Here is a 19,868-nt window from a genome sequence, read left to right as displayed (position 1 = left end):
TTCCGACGATCTTAAGCATGCATATTTGATGAAGTCCTATTTAAGAAACTCTAGCAAACTTCGCTCCAGCTTTAAGCAAAACATGCTCCAGAGGTCTCAGGGAAAGAACAGACGTGGAACGAGCTCAAAGAAAAGGAGATAAAGCGAGATGCTGCTCATGTGGGTGAAAGCTTAGGGCAAGTTAAGTTCTGAAAGCTCGTAATGGTGTTGGAATTTAGAGGAGCCAACACTCATTGATCCGGTGACATTTTGACCGCTTCCCCAAACACTCAGGGTCTGTTTTACACCATAGAGGCATAATCTTTCACAAAGGTGTTGTATTGGAACAAACAGACTTTGAAGGTGTTAAAGACTTTGGCCCCGAAGCTGCTTTAGTGCTGAACTTTAAGCTTTATAATTGTACATTTTAAACACATGGATTCTGTCAAACACTCCCAGGAGCCATAGTGGACTCTTAGAGATGTATGACCTTTTAACCACACGTCTCATCTTTTTTTTTGCATATATAGGCCTACTTGATCGTTGTCCTATATTGTCTATATGGCATTGTGTAGCAATTATTGTCTTGTGTAGCAGCCAAGACTCAAATCATGGACATTGTAAAAAGTGAGTAAACATCTAATCTCTGGCTTGCTCAGTCATTGTCCATTGGCACTGAGATTTTGCTCTGATTTGCAGAAAGATTGTCATGGTCAGCGTTTTAACCAAACCTGGCCTTCACGGATCGCAAATGAATATCTAAATGGGAAGGCAGCATTGGCAAGGAAGTAAAATTGGACTGCAGTGCTGGCCTCTGTAAGGTATCTCATAAATTATGCTGCATTGCCATGCAGACTTAGGATGACTGTATAAAAAGACCATAACAGAAGGAGTAATAAAGGAGACTGGGAGCACTGACAGCCTGTAGTACTCCATCAGTCCAAGAAAACAAAGTATGTGAGTGAAGGAAAAGGGGGTGATATGGGGGGCTGTAGTCTAGCAGTTCGAATTCATTCAAATGAAAAGATTGCAGGTTTGATTTATGACTTAAAGGGATAGTTTACCAAGAAATTAAATTCCATAAATTACTGAATCTCATGTTGTTCCAAATCGTTATGAATTCTCTTCTTTTATGAGAACAAAATATGCTGTTTTGGACCACATAAAATGGATAAATGTAGTTGAAACATTTTTACAATTTTTTTTTTTAATGTTCCGCAGAAGAAAGACAGTCAGATAGGTTTGAAACGATGTGAGTAAATGATGCTCCTTTTCTTTCTTTCTTTTTACCTTCGCCATTATATAACAATCACCTAAAGACAGTTTAATCTTTAACACCACTAATAATTGAATAAAACTGTTAAATGTACTTTTAGAAAATATAAATTTTTCATACTGTACACTTCAGTGTTGTGATGTTTCAATTCACTTTAGCTAAGTTCACACTGCTGGCCCAAATGTGTATCCGATTAGAATCTGATCTAAAATGATTGACTGTGCACAATTGTGTATCGCAATTGATCCGATTTGTGTGTCCCATGCCGCTCTTTCATTTTCCGGAATATCTGCATTGGTTTCTATTGCAATGACCATGCAAAATGACAATGTTGGTAACTAAGGATACACATAAAACAACAACAACCGACACATGGAGGGGGTTTGAAATACAGATGTTGTCCTATTTACAACATGACAATGTGTAGCCGCCACAGCGTCTTATGAGGCAGAGGCAGAAACGTAGGAGGCTGGTATGAGCGGCTTTATTCCGTGACCGCCGGTTTCACAACCTGTCTCCGTTACATTGTCCTTTTCTGCTCGTACGGCACTTTGGAACAAAACAACCTTGTTTCTGCAGCGACTTTCAGCATTTCTATATAACAACGTCTGACGTTTACGTTTTACGTGGCATGAGAGAGTGACATAAACCAGTGCGCGAAATCCGATCAGAGCAGTCAGACTGAAACGGATTTGCAGGAATGCGATTTGAAAAGGATTTCAAACCACATATGAATGTGATTTTTTTGTTGTTGCCATTCACACATGCTAAATCTGATCGGATTTCAATCGGATATGCACAAAAATCGGATTTGGACTAACAGTCTGAATGAGGCCTTTGTGGCCTAGCTTTTAAAATGACTGATTTACATTTTTTGTGTTTTATTTTTAATGTAAGTAAAACAGTATAGAATTTTAATATATAGGTTATTAACAAAAATATGAATTATTAATTTAACTGTGCATAGTACCGCTTCAAGGTGAAACTGCATTAAAAAACTTCCTCTGGCCCTGTTTGTGTGGTGAAAATTTCTTTTCTAAATGGAGGATGGATGCTAGTGTTTGTCATGCTCACCTGCCTGAACGAGGAGCCACCAGGTGGTGACGGTGGCGGTTGGGAAGGCTCAGAATGATTTATTCGAACGGTATGCCAGGTCAGTGGTTCTGCAGTGCGTTTTAGTGCCAACAAGGGCCTTAACACAGACCAGCAAGCTCGGAGGCAGGGCTTACTGTCCATGCCAAAATAAACATGATTTCTCAACATAACTGGCAAAACAAATAACTTTTCAAATCCAGAAAACTGCTTCAACCAAATGACAGCAATGATGACGTTAGACGTGAATCAAAAAGTAAAACAAATAACCTGAAGATCAAAACTCTATATAACCGTGGCAGGCCTTTAATGAGCAGTAAATGTGTTTGAACTCTCAGGACAACAACATGCTTGGAGCAAACTAATGATTTGGTGCCCAGACTGCATGAGTGCATACGGATATGGGTTGTCATGAAATATTCATTCTTCTCTATTATGGCTCAGGCAACACATATACCCAAACACAAATGTACAAATGGTCTGTCACCCTTCTGTAAAATATGCTGTAGGCACTTCTGAAAGTGTGACTGATAAGGTGAATTACTGAATAACAATGAGTGACATACTGGACTAAAGCATCCTGAGACACCTGCGCTCAAGCCAAAAACCTAAACAGTCGAACAGAGCATTATATGTGATGCACAAAGACAGGTTTTCCACAAAATAAACAATGTCACATACAAGATGAATGTACCATCAGGGGCTGAGGAGGAGGTTGTGAGGAATTGTGATCTTACAGTTGGAGATTTTCCACAGAGAATATATGTCATCTTTGGTAAAAATTTTTTAAATCAAATGGAATCGCTGACAACTAATATTTTTTGTCCTCTGCAGAGTGAGCATTAAATATTATAAGCATGGTTTCAAAGTTCAAAGTGAAACAGGCTATGAAGAAACCCTCATATCAAGTTTAATAACCAAAGCTGGTCATTTTAAACAGCCATTGGCAAATGAACCCCAGGATAAAATGGCATATTATAGCGGGACATGTAATTTGACTGATTTGTCCAAGCCTCTTTAAACGCAATTTTGCATATCACAAAATGTTGTTGCTAAGAAACATATTGACTGCTGTTGCTAGGATACGATTAATTGGCTCATGTCTGAACAGAGAATGTTGTGTGATTTTTTGTCTTAAAATAGATGAAAGCTTACAGTTATACTAACATATTTACAAAAAAAAGTCACACCCTTCTATTTGTTGATGAGGCTAACTAATAAAGATACACAGATATTGTGCCAGATAATTATACAAGATATATGCATCTGCTCGTCTCCATTATATTATACAATACAATAAATTGCTATTTATCTAATTGTTATTGTCTTTTTTTGTTTTTTTGAAACGCCTTAACACAGTAATTACTGGGCTGGTCGAAACCATCTTACTGTAGGGTGACAGACACCCTATTTTTCTTTTATTTTGACATGCTGAAAAGCTACACAAGTGACTTTATTTTCTCATTCAAATTTATAATAAATAAAATGATATTGTAAATATACTATAAATGTATTAAAAATAAATGTATAATATTAAATACATTATTATATTAAACATGTAGTGCTGCAGAGTGACTCTTTCCCTTCCACTCTAAACTAAATTTTATTTTAAATACAGTATATTACAAATATATATTTATAATAACAAATATAATATATTACATTTGGCAGACTGAAGAGTTGAATTAAACTTTATTCACAAATAATGAGTGATTTTTTTTCTGTAATATTATGGCATGGTCAAGTTTCTGTGTGTAGCCTACTTTGAGATTAAATTCTTTGATTGAACCTGTAGGGCAAGGGTTGCGCAGTCATTTGTAAGTTCTTATTCAAATTAGAACGTTAAGTCCACACACTAGAGGCTTAGTAACCACAAGCTAGTTTGTAACTAACTCTGTATTTTATACGGTTGCACCATTTGTTCTTAAAGGGATAGTTCACTTTAAAATGAAAATGATGTCATCATATACTCACCCTCAAGTTGTTTCAAACCTGTATGAATTTCTTTCTTCTGCTGAACGCAAAGGAAGATATTTTGAAGAATGTCAGTAACCAAACAGTTAACTGGTCCCATTGACTTCCCTAGTATTTTTTTTTTCCTACTATGGAAGTCAATGGGACCAGTTAACTGTTCTTCAAAATATCTTCCTTTGCGTTTAAGGCAGAACGTAACTAGTAGGTAAGCTCTCTGTAAAGTCATGTGTAGTCGCATATGACATCTACCTTCAATGATCCAATAGCAGCATTCAAATATACGAGCAGAAGTTGTTTAAATGCTGTAAGTTTCAGTTTATTCTTCATTATTTTGCCTCACAGTACTAACAGTAAAAATAAGTTTTCATTAACTATGACACTATTCAATAATGAATAACATAAGTATTTTTATATGTAAATAACATTCAGAAACTGTCTGAAAACATAAGAAATGACATTTATTCATTATGACTGATTTTTTCTGACATGCACAACAGTGAGTGATGTGCACAGCGGCATGCTGTTTAGGACAGGTTCGTGTTGAAGAGCCGCTATAAGTAATTTATTTACATAATGTTATCTCTCTTAAAGTGTATGCGAGTGTAAATGTCAGCATTATCATATATGTCTAGAAGTGAAGTCTGTCGGGCAAAACAAGAGCTTATTAGGGGCTTTCCTACCCGAGGAACCTTTTCATAGATTCTATAACTAATGGCAGATGTACCCGTTTCTTGGCGTGGAACTGGGAACGATTTTAGTTCTAGGAACGCCTTTTTGGGGGAACTAAATTAACTCCTACTTCAGAGTAGGGCCTAACAAAGCACAATAGGAACTACCAGTGACTAAGTGTATGTTGATTGGCTGAACGCATGCAAAACACTGCACCCGCCCGCCATTTAAAAAAAGCTGTGTAAACACAGTTTATAGCCAATATATTTACTCCACGAACATGGAAAGCAGGAATAGATGGACCAATACCGAAGTCCAGGCACTTACATATCCAACGTGACTTTGAAGGCACCAAACAAAACATGATTACATGTACTAGTATTTCTGCTCAGCTAGCGACATCGGGCGTCAACCACACAGCAGATGTTATAATACTTTTTTTGTAAACTGTTTACTTTCTTTGTTTAACAGTTCTATCTAATAATGCATAAGATAGGACTGTTAAACAGAATGTAAACTAATGAAGACGGATAATGGGAGCACTGTGTGCTCAGGCTGAGCCATTTTCAGCATTGTCAAAATAAAAGTCAGCCACGCCATCAAAATTAAAGTCCAGCACAACAACCAGAGCCACAATAACCTATAGGCCAAACTGAGTTCCTATAACTACTCAGCGTGCCCCAATTGATGCAGTTCAGTCAGTCTGCTATTTTATTCCAATCATTACTCCAGAATATTTAGTTTATACATAGAGTCACACTCCAAGTTTAATGGTGTAACGCAAAAATATTTAGTAGCGTGTAAGTTGTAAACTGTGCCCATTTACGTCAAAACAGGCCAAGTTGTAACTTACGCATAGCCGAAGCAACCGGTCCCTGATCATCATCTACTCTCCGTGCTGCTGGTTCTTCTTCAAGTGCTAAATGAAAAGAGGGTTAAACAGTTCTCTAGAATAAGCCGAAAGGGTAAACAACTTGAAAAGAACATCCCTCCCAAAATTACAGGGCACAACAGAGACAAGCAAAGGTTTTCTCCCACCTACGATCTAAACCTGGGCTCAACCTAGTTAGACAAAGCTTCCGAGAATTGAGAGAAGAGATTCAATCACAATCGCATTAGCCAAGCCTGAAAACAGAAGTCATGGCATAATGCAGTTATTCAGCCAGGGACACATCCATTCACAGGCCCGAATCACAGTTGCTGAGACTTTACAAAACCAGGATTAAATCCCAGTCTGGTAGAAAATGAAGAGATGAGAACACAGACCTCCTATTGTAGAAGGATGATTGAGCTGTGCCTCCATTATTGTCAGAGAGTGTGTGGGAAATGGGTTGTCTAATGCTGCAAGATAAAGATGTACACTTTGATTTTTTCTGCTGTTCACTGCAGGTGTCTTGAGTTTTTTTCAGTGTGCTGCTGAAGGTTTATCAAACTTTGGGCATCACAGTTTCAGGAACCCAAGCCTTTTGGGAGGCTTTCATCTGTTCCAGTTACTGCATTCTCACTTTCATCTCGCCCAGAGAGAACAGTTTAACCCAGAGTCCTTTGACAGACTTAGAGTTAGGATTTTATCCTTTAAGAACATATAGAGTGTGACACTGCAGCTTTGAAAGGCAGAGAATTTTAAGAAACGCATAGTCCCGTAATCAGCTACTTCTTGATCCATTGACCCCTCTGCAGTGCAATCTGACAGAGAAAGGTTGGAAGTATTTAGAGTTTTTGAGATTGTTCTTCCGTGTATTCAACAAATCAAAAAATATTCCTGTGAGAAGAACGCATTTCAGCTTTTAAATGCAAGTTACACAACGGCTTTCTTTTAAGCCTATGCAAAGCAGTGATCAAAGTGAGCAATGCTCTTTTCCAACTTGCTTGGTTGAATTATGGATCAGAATTAATACATCAGTGTTCGTAGGAACTGTTAGTGACTTGAATTCTGTCGATTTAGTTAGAAGCACAACCAGCAATAAAAGGAACATAAGCTGAATTTGCAGAGGCACTCAACAAATAATCTTTTCATCGCCAAATATCCATATCCCCATGTGAAATAATAACGTACGTAAGAGAAAACACCATATCATAGAACCTCATTCACAAACATTATTAGATTGGATCACTTACTACATGTCAATTAAATCCTCTGTGGGTTTGACCTTTATTGGTTTGACATTTAGATTCCTGAGGGCATCTCTAGGGGATAGATTTCATGGCAGGCTTATATGGGAACTTGTATAAATAAGTTAATTCTAGTTTACCTCAGAGAGTGCACAACAACAAAAAACAACAACCAGTGAACTTGAAATTGCAAATCTTTATTCACACCCCACAGGCAGTGGGAGGCATCTGAGAACAATGTTATTCTCGAGCTGCAGCCACCACCAGCAAACATGAACAGGGCTTCTAATTATAATCGCCTTGCAGAGTTTTCCAGGCAATTTTAATCAGGCGGATTGATGTTGAGGAATTATCATCACAAAGACAGGACCCGGTGTAACAGTGACAGCCTTCTCTTTCGACAATAAAGAAACACAGGTCCACCGATCTGTGTCACGGTGGGAGCGTTTCGTAACCGCATTGATTGAGACAGCAGTCAGGAAATCTAGCGCTCCAGCTGTGTTTCAATTGTGCCCACCTCTATAAGCCATAATGGTGATGAGGCAAGTATTTACCATCAGTGTCTCTTTCAGCCATCTTCTTTTTTCCACACAATTCATGAGAGTAAATGACACAGGCTACTTTCAGTGAAAGAATAGGTTGACCTTATCTGTCGAAATATACCATGTCGCTCCAAACTTGCATGACAAAAGGAGTCATTTTGGAGATGCTGTCGCTCTTTTCATTGCAACGACCTAAAAGTAATCCATATGACTTTGTATCAAAGTCTTCTATTGTCATATAATACAGCCTGTTCTCACGTAAATGCGTCTCTATAGCACGCAGTGTTTTTTTCGTGCAATTTATACGCGAAAATGAGTTTTTACGTGCATATGATACGCAGTTTTCGCGTGCGTTTGATACGCACTTCATTGCGTGTAATACACACGCACCCCACACCACTAATTCTACCCAAACGTGTAATACACACGCACCCCACACCACTACTAAACCTACCCATGCGTATCCTATGCACGTAAAAACTAATTTTCGCGTATAAATTACACGATAAACACACTGCGTGCTATAGAGACGCATTTAAATATTTTCATGATTTGTTATCACAACTTTTTATATTTTGTCAAATCAACTTCGATAACTAATGTGTGAAGATAACATACTATTTTGAGTTTCTGTGTATTAAACCATTCTTCTTCATTGTATTAACTTAAATTTTTAATTACAACAAACTCTAACTAAATTTTAAGGCAACAAGGTAACTTGCTTTTTAAGTTAAACCAACTTTTTTTTGGTTTGAAGGAGAGAAGTAATTTTAAGTCGGTATATTCACAAATCATCTTATCTAGAATTACAATTACAGCAGACGTCAGCATGTTTTGTGAATAAAGTCTGTTCCTTACTCAAAGCTATATTCAATTGTTTTTTTAATATTTGAAATATTGTGCACAAGTCATATGGTAACCTTTTCGAAGCTTGAAAGCTCCAGTATATTCATCCACATTTTGATGAAAGAGAGAAAGTCATGCAAGTTTGAACGCCATGAGGGTGAGTAAATAATGACAATAAAGTTTTATTTTTGGATGAATTATTCATTTGACTTTACAGTAGAATAAATCAGAGGAGGAAGGACTACTCATTGAGATCGTTCTTCACACAGGCAGTGAATTTCACCAGCAATGACGCTCAATGAAAAGCCGTGTAAGATTCGAGCAATAGAGTTCACGATTCTCCAGCCATCGCAATCAGCCAACTCAGACAAACTGCTCTGGTTGTGGACTGCAGTTCATCATAAAATGCAGCAGCAGAGAGATTTATAGAAGACGCTTCAGAAGTTTAATGAACGAGGGAAGGCAAGCGCTGTGGCAGCACTTAGCTCTCACTGAGCAGGCGCGGGGTCCAGCGTATGAGCACGGCCTGCCATTCACACGCTAGCAGTGGAGAGATGAGTCTCAGGACACTAATAAATGACAGAGGTGAGTTCTAGCAAAATGCCTGGAGCTTCACATGCTTTTGAAATGACCACTTCACACCACAGATACAGGAAAGGGTGCGAAATGGAAATAGTGGAACATATTGGTAGTACGGCAAAAATGTTTAAATCAGTGATACACCTAAATGAAAATTCTTGGATGGAACCGAAAAGCAAAATTGAGGGTACACGAAGCTGGAAACCAAGTTCCTGATTTTTTATTTGCTAGTTTCATTGCCTACATTATTATAATCTTGTCACAATATTATTATAATATATTCTGCTGTGCTTTCCTCATATCACTGTGCGAGTAGAGGTGCATCTGCCAGGGTTCAAATTAAAGTGTCGGACCACATACCAACAGTCAGTGATTTAATATTTATGCTTTATGCTTATTGAATGATTGTAAACAAAACAATTAAGTTATCATCAGCATTGTGCAATGCTGTTAAAAAGTTTGGGGTTGGTAATATAGTAAAAAAAACATTACCAATAATATTGTGGAATATTATTACAACTTAAAATAAATGTTTTCTATCATTATTTATTTATTCCTGTGATGACAAAGCTGAATTTTCAACATCATTCATTACTTCAGTCTTCAGTGTCGCATGATCCTTCAGAAATCCTTAAAATATTATTAATGTTGAAAACAGTTGAGATTCGTAATAACTTTGTGGAAACCATGATACATTTTTCATGATTCTTCGATAAATATAAAGTTCAAAAGAACAGCATTTATTTGAAATTGAAATATTTTGTAACACTGTATATAAGTGTCTTTACTGTCACTTTTGATACATTTAATACATAATTTTTCTTGCTGAAAAAGTATTAATTTCTTTAAAAAAAACTCAAAACTTGAATGGTAGTGTATTTATATTATTTAAATTTAAATTTAAAGAGCAGAATTTAATTTAATTTAATTCATATAACTGATGTAAAAGTCCTTTTTAATAATACATGTCATTTTTCAGTATGACTTGCTCATAAACATGTTATATAATACAGACATATATGGTGTAGCCTATTACCAGAAATTGATGACAATAATGACAAATTAAAGTTTGAAATGCCTGAAATTTTCATATTTCATAACTGAACCATTTCATAGACCAAAGTGGCAGAGCAAATCCTTTCTGAGAACACTAATCTCACTATGAATTGCAATTAATGAAGTACTTGTTCCTGCCATTCCCAATCAAATTTCAAATCAACTTCCAGTGAAATGTCTGAAGTTCTAAAACATGAATTGAAATGGAATATTTCTTAAAATCTTTATTTTTGCTGGATTTTTGCAATTGGAGATTCAATAAACCAAGTGCTTCAGAAAAACAATGATTGAATTTGATGAAGTTTCCTGTCAACTGATCTACAACAATTCAACTCAACAGTGGCCTTCACGTCTGTTGTTGCTGCAAAAACTGTCATTTATCCAAATGAAAATTAAACCATGGGATGTAAATATAAAATGACAACCAACGAATGGAGTTTAAAGCCACTCGTGTTACACAACACCATACTTCAAGTTTTGGAAGGCAATTCCATAACAGCAGCTTGAGACATTGAGCCGGTCTCATTAGCACACAGCCTGCGCAAGGATAACATTATGGCAACATGCAAAATCTAAATTCCAGGCTCACCACCCTCATAAATAATCATTCACACTGTGGAGAAAAGCAAAGGAGGAAAGAATGAATTTGCTTATTGTTTGGGGAAGTATCTTTAATCCTTTCCCCATGCAGCGCTAGGCCTTAAGATCCCCTAACAGGCCAGAAAACAGCCTACTGTATGACAATAGTACACAGCAAGTGAGCAGACTGAAGCCCTCCACACAAACTGAATCATCAGCAGTAACATTCCAATAAGCCCTGAATTAAATTACCTCTGAGCATAGTGGTAACACACCATAGTAGGAGTAAACATCTCTGTATACAGCAGCTTTATGTTCTGGAAAAAAATTCTAGTTTAAAGTCCCTCTATTATGCTATTTTAAAGGGTTCTAACTTTGTTTTGGATGTCTCCTACAAAAGGATTACATGCATCCAAGGTAACAAAAAACACTTTAATTTTTTCTAAATATACATTGCAGCATCAACTCTTTTGTCACAGTGTCTGAAACGGTGTAATAAAGGATTCAGTCTCTCTAAACCCCTCCTTTCCGCCAGCCTACTCTCTCTGATTGGTCAGATGACCTAGTCTGTTGTGATTGATTGGTCTACCGTTTACAGCATGTGTTGAAAACGAAATGCCTACCATATCTGAATATCAGCTCAAGAGGCTTCCTCAACACTTGGTACACAGTGATACGAACAGTAACGATGGTTTTACTGTATCATTTCCAACACGAGTCCTCATCCTTTGGAAGTGCATGCAAAGTGGATTTGCGTTTGCAGTGCAGAAAACAGCGTCTTCTCAACATGTCGACAACACAAACCAAACTCTTCCAGGCCTCAGCTATCTACAGTGTTTGAGGGCGGGTCAAAGTAGACGGTCAATGAAGACCGTTGGCGGGCATGACAATGTGTTGGATTTACTGACGAATCACTTCGAATCGGTTCTTTCTTTTGGGAGACTAGCTCCATTTATCGTGCACTTTGATCTTTAAAACATTTTACATTCACAAACAGTTATATTACACACTGGGTGAAAGGTGATACCCAAAAACGTATAATAGGGACAGTTTAAGTTCCATGATGCTACATACCTTTAACACTTTGCTCTTATAGTTATTATTCTACCTACATGTACTATAAGGCCAAAAGTATGTGGATAAGTGGTTACCAGGGGAACAAGGTAACCGGGGTGACATTTCTGAAACTAAAAGCAAATGAATGCAAGGGAGAGTGACTGAACACAGGAGGTGTGTAATAATGTCTATAACAATGTCCAAACCCACTTACCTCAGGTCAGAATGAAATGAAAGGGGAGAGGAGTTCTGTACCATCTGCGGCTAAGAAAACATTATTTTCAGGAAATGTCCTTCACCTCTATTTGGGACCTCAGATGTCCACAGCATGAGTCTATGATAGAATGTACTTATTGAAAAATAAATAAATAAGGCACAGAGATTCGCTGCATCCAAATAAATAAATCTAAAACCTCCTCACTACCATATATTTGTATGCGAAAAATAGTACGCCAAACAAGTTGGAATACATAGTATTTGAAAAACAATACAGTAGGTGCAAAGTCCCTGGATGACCTACTACTTCCGCCGAGATTCTGGAGTGCGCTTCCCATGGACACTTTACTATCCCATGAGGCTACGGGAGAGGATTTATGAATGCAAGTGAAGCTATAAAACTGGCGCTGGTAGGTCATGTGACAATAAGATGGCGGTAAGTACTACTATATGTAGTAAGTCCAAGTTGCATACATACTACCCACATTCATTCAACACTTTTTTAACAATCATGTAGTCAGTACATTCAAATTCAAATACCTACTCATACAGTATGCGATTTAAGACTCAGGGATTAACTTATCTTTTTAGCATGGAAATGCTCAAGAAATACAATAAACCAAGCTGGTTTGGTATAGGACAGAATGTAAACCAAATAATAAAATATTGTTTTGACTTGCATGAAGCGCCTGTTATCATAGATAGGCAATCTATCATATAGGCAATATATTTAAGTTTATTGCAAAATATTCTCATATACATGGTTTGGAGTCAGTAAGATTTTTTTAAAGAACTTAATACTTTTCTTTTATTCAGCAAGGATGCCTTTAAAATGATCAAAAGGGACAGTTAAATCATTTATAACGTTACAACAAAATCTATTTCAAATAAATGCTATTCTTTTGAACTTTCTATTCACCAAAGAATTCATTCATTCAACATTGATGATGAAAGGAATATAAGCACATTAGAATAATTTCTGAAGGATGATGTGATCAAGACACTGAAGAATGGATTATTGGATGCTAGCTTTGCCATCACATCAATAAATTATGTTTTAAAATATATTAAAATAGAAAACAAATAAATAATAATAATAATATTTCACAACATAACTGTTTTTACTGTATGCGATCAAATGAATGCAGCCTTGGTGAGCATAAGCGACTTCTTTCAAGAGAATTAGAAAATCTTTACAAATCCACAATTTTAAACTGTAAAAATATAAGTAGTGAATCATAATGACTTGTGGCAACAGAAAATAATATCACCACTTCACAAACTTAGAGAGTATAGTATGACTATTAGTTTTACTATGGATAAAATGAATAAGAAACCCAGCTGATGCTCTCCATAGGCTTACATATTTGCCTACTGTCACAGGAATTTACAGTAAATCAGAGCTGGCAGGAAACTGTATTTTAGAACCTCAGAGACCAAACCGAACACTGTCCACCGCAATCCTCAATCTAATCCTGTCAAGTTAGAAAGAACTGGAAAATTGATATAAAACAGTCCCCAGTCCACCCCCTACCTGCCAAAATCTCTTCCAATAAGCATAATTACTGTTTGCCATGTGACAGGCTCATTAATATCAACTCTGGCATCAAACAAAGGCTTCAGAGTGCACAGCACAGCCAACCTGTTCGAAACGCGACAGCTCCCAGCTTGGCATCCTAATGAATTCCTGCATTTACATTTTAAACAACAGACAGTCCTACAATAACTGCTTTTTCATCCTCTGACAAGTGTGCTCACTTTAGCGCATGAAAAAACACACATATGGCACGTCACTTGAAGTAGGCTGAAATGAGCTGAAAGACATGCGGAGAACGGAGAAGACAAAAAATCGGAATCTGAACAGACCCGATTAGAAGAGATGATAATAAATCATGAGAAACTTCTGTCATTGTTTAAACTGCTAAAACAAAATCTTATCCTCAAATAGAAAAAAAGAAACAAACTACAGGGAGTGAATCGAAGAGTAAACGCTCTCTATTTGAAGACTTAGCAAAGGGAACAGTGTGTGAATGTCTGGGCAAAGTCCAAGCGCTTTAACCAAGAAGCAGCTAATGAGAGGAGCTCATTAAAATGGTGTGTGCAGGACAGGCAAAGGAAAGATGAAATGTGTTTAATGAATTCTTGCTTTTCTTTTGTACCCATCATCTTCCCTCCAATGGCATCCTGCTTAAGCCACTTCCAGTTGCTAAATGGCCAATTAAAAACATGTTCTTGATGTGTTCAAATTTAGGATGCTATGGCAGGGGTGATGATGACCCCTTTATTGAAAAACAATCGCTGTTATTTTTGTTGTTTATTTGCATGATAGGATTTGGTTAAGTATGCCACTTCATATTATTCTGGCTTGCTTGATCTCTTCACTTTCTTCAGTTTTTGACGTGTTGTCAGTTGAATAATTATCTCGAAGTATGCAGCAGTAAAAGATTTCTATGACCCATTTTAATTGGCATCATTCTTCAGATTTACAACAATAATAAATCATGCATATTCTGTGAGACACAGAGAAAGCGCACACCAGGAAACGATGTAATTTAGACCATCTGGCAGCCTATGTGATCGGTGATCTGTAGCTGATATTAAGATGTAGATGTATCTTTTGTACGCTCCCCGGAACATTCTGCTTTAGATTTGTTCCATTCGCCCCAAAAATATGCGGAGGACAAGCGGCAAGCCGGCAACGTCAGGATGATGTGCGAACGACAAAGCAGTTGCATGTACAGATAACACGAGTCCGCTGACAGTGTGTGCGAGTGTTTTCGTCTCAGTCAGTGGCTCTGATCTACTTCCTTTGCTCTCTCGCTCTGACAGGTTGAGATAGAAGGAGAGAGCTGTCCTCTTTTCTGACATCAGTGCTCTTATACTGAGCTCATTTGTTCAGTGGGATGTCAGCAATTGCAGTTGAGAGACTTAATGAGAAGCAAGGTAGAGAGCAGAAACAGAGAGAAGGAATCTTTCATTCTTCGAACATTCCCAGAAGACAAACTGCTAAAAACGTGTGTTGAATAGGCCACAGTTATAGAGTAAGTGAGCAGTGTGGAATGAGAGAAAAGTTGTTTAATTGTGGCTATTTTTATGGAACAAAATAAACCATTACATAGACAGACCAATAACTGGATTAATAATAATAATAGTTATTATTATTTCAAGTTATTAAATAAAATAAATATATATATTAAAAAATCTGATCACAATTATTTGTGTCAGTCAGACACAAATGATTTCTGTCTGTAAAATCTGTAAAAAAAAAAATATTTATATCATTTTTAAATATATATATTTTTTGATGATCACAGTGCATGAAATTCTGAGAATAAAGCTAGATTTTAAAGTTTGTTCTGCACATCAGTTATCGGATACTTGCATAAACAAAAATAACCTCTATCGGTATTGTTAATAAGAAGGCAGATCTCTACTAGTATGGAGCAAACCATAATACAAATAATAGTAATAGTAAAAATTATATTTATAGATGGATTTTATTTTTTACATATTTAAACACTTCTTTTCAGATTTTTTACAGTTCTTAATGTGTGAAAATCTGAATTTAAAATTGGTTCTGCATATTGGTTATGGTATATTTACGTAAACATAAAAATAGCCTGACTGCACTGTGTTGTTGATAAAAGGCCAATATTGTTCATTCCAGAATGCTTTGAGCGAATAGGGGGAAAATTGCTTTCTATAATCTATAAAAGATTTTACCGCAATGGCTACACCTCAGATAAATTCAGCATGGCATATTTAAAGCATCTGATCCTATTAGAGACCATAAAAAGAATTATCTAGTCTATACACGGCACTTTCACACAGTATACACATCTGGGAAATGAGGCAGATTTAATTCCACCATTGTTACACTAGAAGCGTGTCCCTCCATACACATGATCACACAACTTAAACTGCACATAAGCTACAGTGCAAATTGATGCCTGGTGTGCAAGAACATGAATATTTCATGGGCTGTATGAAAAAACACATTTACATTAATAATTAGCGGCAGCCTTTAACCTTTTCCAGAGAACAAAGCACTATATTTTGAGTAATGAAGAGGTGTGAGAGGACTCAACGCAACACTGTTGCCTGTGGCAAACATCTCTTTGATTTAAGGACATCTGATTATTCGCCATCAGACAGACATCATGGCTCTGCTACTCAGCTAGTGGAAGGGGTTGAATCTCCAGAGACGAGGCAGTAATGGAGAAGAAAGTGGATAAACAAAAGCTGTTGCCCATGTTACTCAGTGTAATGTCAAAGGTTCATGTCTAGTAATGTAGAGAGAGATAAAAAAAATTTTTTTTACAGATACAAAAAGAAAGCTGCTGTAACTCCAGTCCACTTACATACTAAGTTCCAGTCCGTGCTTTACTTGGCAGGAGCAGACAAATCTTGATGCTACTATTCTTGTTGGCAGATAAAAAAGTACACAAACTAACCGGTCACGTTTTGTCTGAATGTAAATGACTTAGTGTGAGATATTACTTAATTGTGAGTAGCTGTCAAAAGCCAACATTCCTAGATCTTCAACATACTGATCTCCTAGGATTTCTCAGTCCCAATATATTCCGCAACAATGCCATCTTCATTGCAGGAGAGGCAGCCTGTGGTTTTGCTTCTACCCCGTATATTAGATGACAGTTGCCGTTACACTAACACATTGCACAGCATCTGGTATATTTCACATTACCACAACTACTGCGGTGACAATGTCTGTCTCACTTTAGTGTGTCTCCATCTCATCGACTCAAATACACACATTCATACACAAACACATCCAGTGCAACAAGGAAAACATTTACAGGCCTTATGAAGAAGAGCTGCTTTGTTGTTTTTGTTTGAGTGTTTCTACTGTCACCTTATTGATTACCTAGTTCTGTCATGAAACTCTAGATGGCGCAGGCTGATAGGTCTAACTCATTTAGTAGCGATCACGTAATTATCTACATTGCAAAGCTGATTGGTTGTTGCATAAGCTCAGACTCAACATTCAAACAAATACCAGTAGTGCTGCTGTTAGCAGTTGGCAGCGCGCTTCAGAAACCCTCCACCTTCCCCAGCTCCACCTGTATAGATCTGCTACAGGGTTATTTCGTGTGTTACATGTGCAGCAGCAGCAGAAGCATGTCTTACATGCTCACAGCAAAGTCTGTAAATGTATTGGCAGTAGAAGTCTTGGTATACTTGCTCTGCAGCAGCAGCAGTGTAGCAGATCTATTCTCCCAAGACCAAATACATTAACATTGCCATATCCATTACCATGCCAATCTCTATTGCCATACCAATCTCCCGAGAGTTGTCATGACAGATTTACGTACAGTATATTAATTTATAACATGCAACTTATGCTTCTTGCTACAGTATGTTTGTTTTTCTTATTAAAGGGGGTTTAGTATGATTTCACTTTTCTAACTTTAGTTAGTGTGTAATGTTGCTGTTTGAGCATAAACAACATCTGCAAAGTTACAAAGCTCAAAGTTCAAAGCAAAAGAAGATATTTTCTTTTAAATAAAAGGACTTTTATTTAGGACTGCATTTAAAGGGCCAGGCACAAAACGGTGCGTTTTTGCAAACCCTCAAAAAGTGACAATTTTAACATATATAAAAATATCTGTGGGGTATTTTGAGCTAAAACTTCACAAACACACTCTGGGGACATCAGAGATTTATTTTACATCTTGTGAAAATGGCATTTTATCACCCCTTTAAACGAAACGACAACAGCCTTGCATATTAAAAAACCTCCTCTCTCTCTCATTTTACTTTCTATACAATGATGATTTTCAAACCTTTTGATGCAAAGAAGGACCCCTCAAAAATGACCCCCTTCCTAAAATGTAATGACAGATATATATTTATGCAGAAAGATACATTTTAACTGCGTAAGAAAAACAGTATTAAGTGTGATATTATTAAAGATGTTTCTAAAATTATTATTTTTAAAATAATTTATGTTGTTTTTGATCTAAAGCTAAAAGTACTGATTAAATAAAATTTTATAGATATATAATTGTACAAAAGCCAAAAATACTGATTAAATAAAATTATATAAATATATCATTTGTATTAAGTTATTATGGTCACGGGCTGTATAGCATAAATCCAGAGAAGGTGCGTGATGCGGTATTCTGTATTCAGGCCCCCAAAATGCCGCAGGCATGTAAATGAATGGCCAAAACACATAAACAGTTTTCAGTATTTAGTAAAAAAAATGTGTCATGTAAATGGCCCCAGACACAAAGAATAATCATTATAACAAAGAACAGGTGCAAAACTAATTAGAAACCATATATAACATATAAAACTACTCACTAAAATAATAAAATAAAAACGTTTTTATTTCTTACCATTACAAGCCAAGGCTGTCAATAGAATAATAGATTAATCTCATAATCTCTAACCAGTTTTTAGAAAGAATGAAACCGTAAAAATATACAATTCGGTATTGCATTAAACAGATGAAATAATATCTCAAACACATTAACTTTGAAAGGTGTAAAAATACAGTGAGTGTTTTCCTATCCTTTGCATCCCCATCAACATACATCTACACCGTCTAAAAACTTTACATAGCTCAGGTAACAATCTTATGCCTGAAGATGCAAAAACACAAGCAGAGCATTGCTGCGTTTGCAAGAGAAAGGAGAATTCAAAGAGAAAATTGTGTAATTGTGAGTGGCTTCGGTAAGAAATCACCTGTCGAGAACAGAAATGCAAATGTAGGGGTAGCGAAGACTCACAGGGTGTAATAATTTGCTTTGCGAAATCAATGAAGGTTTGTTTGCAATCAGCCAGCCACATTAAAACACAAGTGTTTGTATATAAAGAGTGTCTTGGATCCCAGAATCCATTGCTGTAAAGCTAACACACACAGACCAAACAAACACTAATAACTGCACCCCAAATGGGCCATACATTTTTAAAGAGTAAACTCAGTTTGTATTGGGACAGATTTTTTTTTTTACGACTATCACTCATCAGGTATTTAAGAACTCTAACCTGCAGTATTAACAAGGACCTTAGTAACATCAATTACATTCTCCAGCGTGCCGGTGGGAAGTGTAAAATACAAAGGGGAGGGAGGAATACGCTCAAAGATTGATACAAGACGAGCTGGAGGAGAGAAAAAAAACAGAGACTGGGTTTTAATCTCTCCTATAAATCAGATTACACACTCGGTTAGAAACGGAAAGGAAGAGAGAGGCACATATTTGTGATGGCCACAGCTCAGTAATCTGCAGCCCTGTCTAACTGAGCACCAGCTTGCTAATGAGAATAAAACCACAAACAGAATATGCAAGCCAAGCTTTGACACGAGAGGTTATATTTAGACGAGTAGGAGAGACTGCATTAACATGCTCACACTCCTCTCTCAATATCTATTCCTCATCTGAGGAGGGATTAACTGTAGTATTCTTATAGGCGATGGTTTCCTCTTTATAGACCCCCAAAGACACATCTGATACAAGCTATGATTTAGGAGCAGAGCTAAACCAGCAATTCTTTAATAAAAATGTGCATGTTTTCAAAAATCTGAATGTATGTTTTTGGACCATGTATTGACAAAAACGTAGAAGGAGAGATACACTGAAGCAGAGACACACTTTAGTCAGTTTTTGGCACATTACTAACCTTCTTGGTGAAGTCCATGGCTTTGAGAATCGCCAGGTTGAGTGTCTCTAGGGAGGCCAGCACACCTTCATAATCTCCCATGTGGTTGGCAAAGTAGTCTGATGAACAGAGAGAGATGAGGCAGAACTGAATTATGAAATATTTTCTCCATGGGAGAACGAAAACATGGAAGCAAAAACAAAATGGCCTCAAAAACAAAATTGCCCAAAATATTACAAAACAGAAATTGTGCACAATCCATTGAC

At 36.8% G+C, this 19,868-nt stretch overlaps 1 protein-coding gene across 3 annotated transcripts in view; it reads right to left on the bottom strand.

Moving 5' to 3' along the window:
- Positions 1-19,868, bottom strand: part of necab2 (N-terminal EF-hand calcium binding protein 2) — an 83,739-nt gene that overhangs the window by 23,914 nt on the left and 39,957 nt on the right. For all 3 annotated transcript variants that reach the window (XM_079620473.1, XM_079620474.1, XM_079620475.1), the window contains exon 5: positions 19,624-19,721. In XM_079620473.1, the coding sequence (XP_079476599.1) occupies positions 19,624-19,721 (98 nt within the window). The remainder of the gene's footprint in view (positions 1-19,623; positions 19,722-19,868) is intronic.

Source organism: Phoxinus phoxinus, assembly GCF_949152265.1.
Source record: "Phoxinus phoxinus genome assembly, chromosome: 8".
Taxonomy (NCBI): domain Eukaryota; kingdom Metazoa; phylum Chordata; class Actinopteri; order Cypriniformes; family Leuciscidae; genus Phoxinus; species Phoxinus phoxinus.
This window is presented reverse-complemented; position numbering and strand designations above follow the sequence as displayed.